General features: G+C 50.7%; 1 protein-coding gene across 1 annotated transcript; it reads right to left on the bottom strand.

Annotated features, from left to right (window-relative positions):
• Positions 1-66: 66 nt before the first annotated feature.
• On the bottom strand, positions 67-10,572 carry LOC129463573 (putative T-complex protein 10A homolog). Its single transcript, XM_063634111.1, is given in 9 exon segments — positions 67-106; positions 561-654; positions 2,200-2,311; positions 2,780-2,938; positions 4,198-4,350; positions 7,392-7,587; positions 7,589-7,605; positions 9,121-9,265; positions 10,482-10,572. Coding segments are annotated over 8 exon segments (915 nt in total). The 5' UTR covers position 9,265; positions 10,482-10,572.
• Positions 10,573-10,658: the final 86 nt, after the last annotated feature.

The following is a 10,658-nucleotide window of genomic DNA, read 5'->3' as shown; positions in this document are numbered from 1 at the left end:
TTTTCGCGGGAGAACAGAAAACAAGCGGGACCTGTGTTCTGAGACTTCCCCGCCAGGCGCCTACTTTTACATCACACGTAAGTTCACAGCCCGAATTTCCTGCCGTAGAGAAAATAATTTCATTTTATTGACTTGTTTTTTTGTAAAATACAGCATGTTACAAGTGGGCCCCTAGCTAGGGCTTAGAAGTATGTTTGCTATTCTTGCCTTCGAGTCTATTAATGTCAATTGCGAACTGTAAATCAAAATGATAAAAAATGAAACTCTGACTAGGGGAACCCATAAGTCATGAAAAATATTAATCTTGTTTGTGCTAAATGCAACCAACTTAAATCTATAAAATAAGCCTCTGTTTGAAAGGCTGAACCTCAGGAAATAAAGAGACATTTGGAATCATCTTAATTTTCTGTTCTTGTCGAGAAGATGGGAAGATGCAACCATCTCGTGACACTCGTTCCGAATGTCACTTCCCCAGGACGAAAAGGTCACCTTCTCAGGTCTCCCTGAGGGGAACTGGGCTGACCACCCTCGCAGAAACCACTCAACCCACCTACCTGCAGTCTGCAATGTTTGGGGAAGAACCAGCCAACTCCTCAGGTTGAACGTGGCTGAGAAATCTGCCTTCAGAACTCTCTAAGACTGATGAGCTTCCATCTAAAAAGCAAATAAGTTAAATTTAAAGGGACAGTGCATATACACTGTGGAAATATCATTATCCTAATGCGATTGCTAAATCCAATTTAAGTGAACGGGTGAACACGTTCTCTCTTGTTCGTGAGATCACTATACACATGTCAGGTCAGTTCAACAACAAATGATCCTGTAAGGAACATTAATTCTTTAATGAATACACTCAGTCAGTATTTCTTGGGCTTCACTCTGTCTCGAGTATTCTGATGGATCAGGAGATTTACGGATGGAAAGACACTGTCTCGGCCTGAAGCTGCTCACCGTCCTGTAGGAGGCAGACACGGGAGAGAAAAGCCAGATCGCTGCGCCACTGGCTTGTGGGACCTATGAAGGGACAGGGGCTGTGGTGAAGGAGCATCACAGGCTTCCAGGAGAGCCAGGGATCGGGGGGGCTTCCCCAGGATGGCGTCACTGTCAGCTGAGATGATGTCTGGAGGTTGCGGAGGTGCTAGCAGGTGTGTGGGAGACAAGGCCTCCAGTTCTGCCCGGCACCAGCAAGTAAACTAAAGTCTCATCCGGGGGCCTGAAGGGGAGGGGGCAGCAGGAACGAGGTGGCCAGGCTGGTGCAGACCTGATGGGAAGGACTTCCCCACCCTGCAGAGGAGCGCAGAGGGGACTGTGAGGGCAGGCAGGGCCTGGGGTGGTCTGAAGCAGATGATGGCACCGGCCTCACCTCTGTGAAGCTCCCTGCAGAGGCCATGAAGCAGCCTGGAGGGCAGGAGGCCTGGGGAGAGGACCCGGGAGGAAAACAGTGTCAGGTTCGGCCCTGCAGGGCCACACAAGCCTGGGCCGAGGATGGGAAGGAGTCCAGGTGCCAGGCAGCCCAGGGCGAGTGGTGCCCACAGGCTTGGGCTGTGCTGCGCGTAAGGACCACACCTGAGGCTCGGCCACACCTGAGGCTGGGCCACTGCATGGGCTCTGTTTCTTTACCAAGACAGGGTCCTGCGGGGGTCGTGAAGCTGCTCTGGTCACCTTCTGGCGGCGACATGAAAAAGGAGTTCTTTCCTGACTCACCCAGGGGTACTGTTGGCTCCTCCCAGTTGGACCCTCGATACAGAAAGCACCCACAGCTGCATGGACAGAGCTGGGTCTCGGGAAAGAGGCTGGGCAGGTGCCGGGTGAGAGGGCGCTCCATCAGGGTGGCAGCAACGCCATGGGTGGGCAAACGGAGAAAAGGGAACAAAGCCCCCAAGTCCCCCCAGCGCCAGCCAGACGCCTTCTGCTGGGAGTGTGCTCAGGGGGAAGCGGCCGGTAGGATTCCGAATCTCCAGCCACGGCCCCTGGAGACCGGCACGTGGGCTGCGTGTGGGGTGGAGAGCTGGGGGTGTCGGCAAGACTCCCAGGTGAGGACCCAACGAGGGAATCAGACACAAGGTGGTCAGAAATTAGGCAGCTCCATGAAGGACACGTCCTTGCCGTAGTAAGATGTTCTGCTCATGCGTATCCACAAGAAAGCCCGGCAGTTTACAGGAAGCATGGAAACAGTTAGGAGTCCCCAACCCTGCTCACCAGCTCCTCCAGCTGCTGCTGTCTGCTCCTGCAGCGTGGCGGCCTGGGAAGCCTGCACTGGTGATTTTCTGCCACTGGAGTTTTGTGGACTTCGGGAAGATGGATGCATAACCTGGGGCAAAGACAGTCAGAGGCTCCCCTTGTCACAAGGTCCCTGCAGCCGGCAATGCCTCGAGCCCAAAGGCTGGGAGCACAAAGGCATCTTCAGCCATCTACGATTTCCAGCAAGACCCCAGGGCTCACCCAACAGCCCTGCACTCCGCACTACAAGGTAGGTCAATTCTTTTAAAGACTCTGCAGAAATATACCAACTACAGAGCTCAGGAAAGCAATTGATTTTTAAAACTCAATTCAAGTTGTTTGCTTTTCAAAACCCAATTCAATTTATTTGCTTTTATAGCATTAAAGACATGTCTGCAGAAATTCAAAGTTTTATCTGTAGAAACATAATTAGGTTAATAAATTACTAGGTCTATTTCTAATAACAAATTGATTACTTTTATTAGACCTAAGTGGAACTTCATCTGAATCTGAATTTTCCATGCGGCCAGTGTAGAGTGACCCAGGTTTCCGAGGTCACCTTTCCGTCTTTAGACACCCCCCGTCTTTCTGCACCGGGAGTCGGCCTTCCAGTGTGTGCCGGACTTCTGTCCTGATGTCTCCCGGGAGGACTTTTCTCTCTATCTTCCTGTGGTGGTGTTTTCGCTGAGTTAATTCCTTCTGTCTTTAAACTCATTGGCTGAAAATAAATGTGGTTGCATTAGTAACCATCATATTATTTTAAAATGTTAAGCAACACATCACACCAGCTACCACAGAATCTAGGCGATTCTACCCCTGCTTCCTACAGAAGGACACGTGAAGCATCCACGCTTGGTGTCTCTCATTCCCCATTTTACAGCCACAGTCTTGAGGAATTCAGGAACGGTACGGCTGATATTGTAGAATAAAGTCAACAATGAAATAAAGTACTTGAAACTCAATTCAAAAATGCATAATGAAAATAATGTTCTACCTTTTCTGCTGTTTAAAAATTCATGGCTTTGAGGCGTGGATAAGCCACCCATTCAGTTATCTATCTACTCGTACATTGCCCGGCTCGCGTGCGATTAACTCAGGTCAATGAGGGAGCGTGAGAGAAGTCGGCGTCTCACGGGAGGCTGGACCTGTGCAGTCCGTCCTGGGACTTTCGATGTTTTGTACTCATAGGATCTGAAAGGGCTCTTTTCCTACTTGTGACAAATGCTTGGAGTAGATTTCTGATCTTCCTTCAGGGAATAAAGTGTTATCTGCTCAGCAGTTGCTTTGGGAAGGAATGCGAGGGGATAAACCATCTTCAGGAGTTAGGGGGCAATCTTCTCCATCCACATCAACCCAGTATCAGTTGCTGGCTGAGGACTCACGAGATTTGCCTCTCGAGTGTGAGGGTGACACGAAGCTGGGACGGGAAGAGACACACTGGCCAGCAGAAGGTTCTAAAGAGGAGCTAATTTTAACAAGGAAAAATGTGATGGAGACAAAATAGCATCCTGCACTGTGGGCCCCAAGCAAGCAGCACAGCCCCCGTTCAGAGGAGTCCAGGCTGACAAGCAGCAGGTGCAAGATCACAGTGCAGAAGCAGGGAGCGTGGGAGGCTGCGAGCCCCGAGACCCGCGGGCCATGGCGCGTGGAGAGAGCGCCACGCACATCACCTCCACGGGTGGCACCCACGGAAACAAAGCCCCCGATTCCACTCGGCCCCAGCCAGACCCTTGCTGCTGTGGGTGCGCTCAGAGGGAAGCAACCGATAGAACTTGGAATCTGCTCTACAGCAGGAAGTGCTGCGGGTTAGGGTGTTGTTTGAAGGGCACAAACCCGTGTCCTCGGAAGAACCCAGGACTCCAGGGAGCACCACGCTCGCCCAGGGAGGTGAAACTGTGTGGTGAGGAGCTGATGGGATGTGTGTGTTTGTGTACAGAACCTCTGCTCTCTTTACAGACGATAAGCACGAAGGGTCACCTTTGGAGTTGCCCACCTAACAACAGCTAAGTTGTTAGGTGACGATCTCTGTCCCAGGAGAGTGGCACTCTGACTCTTGCGGCCAGTGTATTTGGGCATTGTCTCTTCATCAGCTGCCAGAGGTGAAATTTTTCCAAAAGCAGGTTGCAATGCCTAAAAGACAAAATGCAGGGAAATTTTTCACGTTTTCAAAGGTAAGATAAACTCAAATTTTAATACAATCCAAAATAATTGGAATATCTTAGAAAAAATTAGGGTACAAGGTGGGGGGACTTGGCCTGGGTTTTTCCCCCAACATGTTGATAAGAACAGAAACCCTCACTCAACGTTTGTGAAGGGAGCTTTGTGGAGCCCATGTGTGCTTTATGTTTCTTATTGTGGTTCCTTGTTTCAAAATGATCGCAGGATCCCAAAGGCCACAGAATGAACAATACCCAACACATCTTCCTTCAGGCTCACGTGTCTTCAGCGGGGAATGCGGTAACGGAGGAGGAAAATGTGGTGCTCCTTCTACTGTTGTCTCTACAACTGTCTAAGGTTCGAAATGCAAATTCCCATTTTCCCTGTTATCAGCAGACTGACCTGGAACAGCGTGATCCTTCAGGTGGGAGGAGGTGCGTGAGGTCTGGATGTTTAATTATTCCCCGCTCTCCCCTCTGAGGAGGAGGCGGGAGTGGGAAGGGGAGAGGGTTGCTATGAACGAACCCTTAACACCAGATCCAGAGTGGCTCACCCACACAGCAGTGCCCGCGTTCCGAGGGTGCTCATGCCTCAGCCTTTTAGATACTCAGTCCCTAAAACTGCGACTACCCACAGATCCACCTACGCAAATTTAAAGTGTGGAATTCACATATCCCGTCCTTTCTTCAAATCAGGTATGCTCTTGTGAGCATAGACCCTCTTCTTATAAACAGCCCCATGGTGACCAGTACAACGCACAGAATCAAAACAAAATTTGGAAATTCACCAAGCTCTAATCTTGAAATAAGAGAATGATGGAAACTGTAGGGAGTGTGAAGACTGAATGAGACTTCATTGACACTTGGGGTTACTGTTATGGTTACATTTCAGCCAACATACAATGACCCAACTGGGGCAGTAGGTACTATTTTTTAGGAACTGGCATACGGTATAAGCAGGGAAAAATCCCTGTGGGTCTTATGGGTTCTCCTCACAGAAGGTGGACAATCCTGGCCAGTATTTGTGGCAATTTCTCCTTCTCTACCTCTGATGGAGGAACAGCCTGCCCGGCTTCCGCTCTTCCTTCCGTAGAAGGACTGGGCCCTTTGCTGTGCTGAGAGGCTAAACCCGCTTTCTTTCTGAGGCAGCAGAAGCCATCTCCATGGAAACAAACTCTGGCAGAGCTCCCGAAGAGTGGGAATAACTTCCGAGATTTCCCGTAATTTCTAGTACAGGAATGTGCGGCTGTTCTTGCCATGCTGGGAGAACCGACCACAGAGCAGGCTCCTCCGGAATGTATTCCATGGGTGCCTCTGTGTGTGTGTGTGCGTGTGTGTGTGTTGTAATCACTGTGTCGTATCGGAAATATTCTAAGTCCTGGAAGTACCGATTTAAAAGTTCACACAATAAGTGCAGATAGGAAATGTTGGTACTTTTCTTAACTCACTGAGAAATATCCCCACTTACATGTGGAGGGTGTTCACGTGGTTCCCTGTGTCCTTACCTGTACATATAATTTTAATGATTCAAGTTGTTTAGACCCATGTGCGGGAAACAGAACCCAGACAAGGCAGTGATAACACTGGCCACATTCACACTGTCTTAGGCTGGGTCTTTGAGCCATGCGATCACACTCGAAAGCTCAGTGTTCTATACAGGCAGGCAGGTGCTGGGAGGCACCGACTACTTCAGCATGAGAATGCTGGTTCTTCCTTTGGGATAGAGCAGGGCAGTGATGTGGGACGGGCACAGGAAGGTCCTGGGTAGAGAAGGGCAGGTCCCTGGCTAGGGCTGCACCCCGGGGCCTGTGCCCAGAGACCTAGGCATTTCTGCTTTTGTGCCCAAATGTAGCATTTCCGCTTTCGTGCCCAAATGTAGCATTTCCAAGACCACCCTGGCCCACCACACTCCCATCTTGTGCCTGTGAAAACCCCGAGACCCTAGTGGGCAGAGACACAAGTGGCTGGAAGCGAGAGGAACACACTGGCAGATGCCAGCAAGCCACTGACTGGCACAATGACACGGAGATCAGTCAGGGCGGTCAGAGGAGAGCCCGGCCACTGGGCTGCCCAACTCCAGGTAAAAACCGCCTTCCCACTCCATCTCGGTTCTGGCTCCCCCATCTGCTGAGAGCTACCATCACCCAATAAAAAACCTTGCACCCATCCTCCAAGCCCATGTGTCATCTGATTCTTCAGGTACACCAAGGCAGGAACCCAGGACACAGAAAGCCCTCTGTCCTAGTAATGTGCAGAAGGTCTAACTGAGCTGATAAACACAAGCTGCCTACAGATAGCTAAACTGAAAGAACGCCCTGTAACACACGCCCACTGGGGCTTCAGCTGTAAACATTCACCCCTAGACACTGCCGTGGGGTTGGAGCCGCACAGCCTGCCCCTCTCTATGCTCCCCTAGAGGTTTGAGCTGTGGGACACTGAGGAAGCCAGCCACACCCCCATCGCAGACCCTGCGAGGGGGACAAGGGAACTTTTCCCGTTTCAACAGGTCTCTATCGCATTCTACACAGCTGTCCTAGAGGATGAACAGAAGGACACCAGGCCACTGAGCTGGCTCTGGAGTCACCCTGGGTTCAAATCCCAGCTCCGCATTCTCCAACTGGTGGCCATGATGGAGTTAGTCATAGGATCCATTTCATAGGGTCGTTGTAGAGAGTAAGACAGTAACGCTCCCTACCTAGCCCATGTGAAGTCCACAGTAAGGGTTTGCTGCTGCTGTCCTGAGACATCATGAGATGTCTTAGAATTCTAGACATGAGACGCGCAGCCTGGAGGCGGCCGTACTTCTGTCTGCTGGAGCGCTAGCTGAGAAGCCTGATGTATCCAGTTCTTTAATCTTTACTTGTGGGAAATGGGGTGGATGGAAAGATAGCAAGCCCTCCCACCACCTGGAGCGTGAAGGATACCAGGTCACCCAGCAATAAAGCCCACATCTTTACGGGGACGCTATTTTTACATAATGCAAATGATACAAAAACACAAGTGCGCCTTTGGTACCAGAGTGTGTGGTTCTCGCCCTTCGTGTGGGGACGCTGCAGGCTTCTTCCCGGCTTCCCACTGCTGCCGCTGCAGACTTCTCAGCTCTTCTCGGAGCTCCAGGTTCTGCTTCCTCAAGGCATCGATATGACTCTGGAGTTTTCTGTGAACATCAGCCCACAGCGACTCCTGTCTCCTGAGCTCTTGGTGGAGTCGTGATCTGCTGCTGTAATGACTGTTATTGGGAAGAGAACACCAGAAAACCTCTCAGACGCACAACCGGCACATTCATCTGCAAAATACTCAAGCCCTCTCTAATGAAAGACCAACACCCTTTCTGGACAAAAAGACACCCAATGAGATAAACAGGACAACCACAGCCTTTTTCTTTCTTTCTCTCTTTCTCTCTTTCTTTCTTTCTTTCTTTCTTTCTTTCTTTCTTTCTTTCTTTCTTTCTTTCTTTCTTCTTTCTCTTTCTCTTTCTTTCTTTCTCTTTCTTTCTTTTTAAATTTTTATTTATTTATTTTTTGGCAGAGTCTCACTCTGTCACCCAGGCTGGAGTGAAGTGGCATGATATCACTTCACTGAAGCTTCAACTTCATGAGCTCAAGTGATCCTCCTGCCTCAGCCTCCGATGTAGCTGGGACTACAGGCATGCACCACCACACTTGGCTAATTTTTGCATTTTTAGTAGAGATTGTGTTTCACCATGTTGTCCAGACTGGTCTCAAACTCTTGGGCTCAAGCAATCCACCTGTCTCGGCCTCCCAAAGTGCTGGGATTACAGGCATAAGCTGCCATGACTCGCCACAGCTTTATTCTTATTAAGTAGTGTTTATTATGAGTTCGTCTACATAATATAACCAGATAAAGATGGTTAGTGAATTATGATTCTTTGTTAAAACACTACAGCAATAAGAGGCTGGCATTCTTTGTCCTTCCTTTTTTTCTTTTCTTTTTTTTTTTTTTTTTGGAGTCAGGGTCCTGCTCTGTTGCTCAGATTGGAGTGCAGTGCAATGGCACTGTCTCGGCTCACTGCAACCTCCACTTTCCGGGTTCAAGCAATTCTGGTGCCTCAGCATACTGAGTAGCTGGGATTACAGGTACATGCCACCACACCTGGCTAATTTTTGTATTTTTAGTAGAGACGGGGTTTTGCCATGTTGGCCAGGCTGGTCTCAAACACTTTGTTGGCATGGATGTATGGTCAACAGTTTAAAAATTATGGAAGCCACTGCATTTTCAACCTGACATGTTAGCCTTCCCGTGGCATCCTTCATTGGACCATAGAGCCTCCAGCCTTGCTCTGAGAATAAGCAGGATTGTGATAAAGGTACAGCCCTGCACTGCATGGCCCTGGCCACAGAGACCCATGGCACTTTCTTGAGAGCAAGCACTGTCCAACTGGGTCCGGTGAGGAAGATAGTTGCTGGGATGATGTGAGGCATGTCAACCTGATTTTCTTTAATGAAGTTTTTAAAGTCTGGTGCCTTCTCCTGGATTAGAGGAGAAAAGCTGGAAAGTTAATATTTTCTTTAACTCCCTGTCCTGCCCCCCCCATGCACCAAGAGAGAAGGTTGCAGAGGGGAAAAGAGCCGCGTGCCCCTCTGAGAGGAAGTTCAGCATCAGCATCCCGGGCTGGCGCATTCCTACGGGGTCTGGCGAGGAAAAGTCCAATGACAGGCCTCAGGGACAGGAGTCAGGGTCCCGCCTGGTGGGACTAACTGTGTCCCCACAGGGGTCAGCTCACCGGCATCTCCCCAGCATTGCCGTCCTCCCTGGGGACCCCAGCTGCCGCAGCTGTCTTCTCCATGGCAGCCCCAGCTCCCGGGCATGGGTCCTCTGGGTGAGTGCCTTCCTTGGGCTCCCCGGTCTCGAGCTGACCCTCCAGCATCCTGGTTGGGAAGGGAAGAGCTATGGCAATGCCTGAATGCAGCCCCCTACCCTGTCAGTGTGGGCTGAAGGCCCAGCCTCAATCTAAGGGTGAGCAGGAACCACAGCTGCTCTTCTCCCTGGGGGTCCTGTACATATTCCCAAGCCCGAAGCTACCAGGTGAAAGGACACCACAGATGGAGGGACTGGGCAGCCCACAGCTGACTCTCCACCATCCTCCATGGAAAACCCTTCAGTTCCTAGAAGATCAGCCTGACACCTAACACACTCCCAACATCCACAGACCGAAGGACTGAGTGGTCCACACCTGGCTCTCCATCATCCTCCATGAAAAATGCTTTAGATCCTAGAAGATCAGCCTGACACCTAATGCACTCTGGTCATCCAGAGAAGGGTGTGAGCGGGGTGTGAGCCGGTGTGAGTGGGATGTGAGTGGGATGTGAGTGGGTGTGAGCAGGTGTGAGGGGAATGTGAATGGGTGTGAGCGGATGTGAGCAGGATGGTCTTGGGGTGTGAGTGGGATGTGAGTGGATGGTTGTGTGCGTCCCTGAGGGAACTCTTAGCTCTTTAATCAGCACCACTGGATCAACACCCACTTGGAGGGGCACAGGCAGACCCCACACTGTATTGAGTCTGAGTCTTGAACCATCAGGATGACATTTGTGAATTCACGGTGAAGACATGGAAAGGAAAGCCCTTTTTATAGGTACAGCATTTATGCCAGTTCTAGGAAGCTCACAGCAATCAGAAAACTAAAACAAAAGAGGAAACGCAAAGCTCCCTGCAAGCCTCAGGGTCCTCTCTGAAAGCCGCTCCCACCCCTGCCTCACCCTCTGGGTTTTAGGAAGTGAGCGGCCCCCAACGAAACCCCGACTGTTTATTCATAAACTTCTCACTGTATACAAACCTGAGAATGAACAGTTTAACCACAGTGATTGGAGAAATGCTGTTTAAAAGAGAGTCTCCTGGTGGAGGCAAATCGAAGGTCAAGAGCAAGACCTACCAGTAACCGGATCCCTGGCGGTTCCTTCCCTGCGGGGACTGGGACAGTTTCTGTGGAAGTGCGCGGGGATCCGCTGTCTTCACGGCCCTGTGAAAGCTCCTTCTTTCCTGTTCCTCCAAGGGGATACCCCAGTGTCCTCGGCCCCAAACTCGTGACCCCCTTAGTCTGGGGAAGACCCCTTCCCTCAGCCCCACTACCAGATCTCGTCACCTCACCTGGTCCCCGCCAGTCACTTCTGCCAGGACCAGATTTTCTGGGCCGTGTCCCCACAGCTGTCCCCAAGTCCTCTCGCCTCATCTCCAGAGACCAGAGAGCAGCAGAAGGTTCCAACGGACTTTCTGTCTTAAAGGGGCATGAGCGTCTCACTCAACGTCACCTCTGGACCAGCTCAG

Source organism: Symphalangus syndactylus, chromosome 2 (assembly GCF_028878055.3).
Source record: "Symphalangus syndactylus isolate Jambi chromosome 2, NHGRI_mSymSyn1-v2.1_pri, whole genome shotgun sequence".
NCBI lineage: Eukaryota > Metazoa > Chordata > Mammalia > Primates > Hylobatidae > Symphalangus > Symphalangus syndactylus.
The sequence above is the reverse complement of the archived record's forward strand: the minus strand, read 5'-3'. Positions and strand labels throughout refer to the sequence as shown.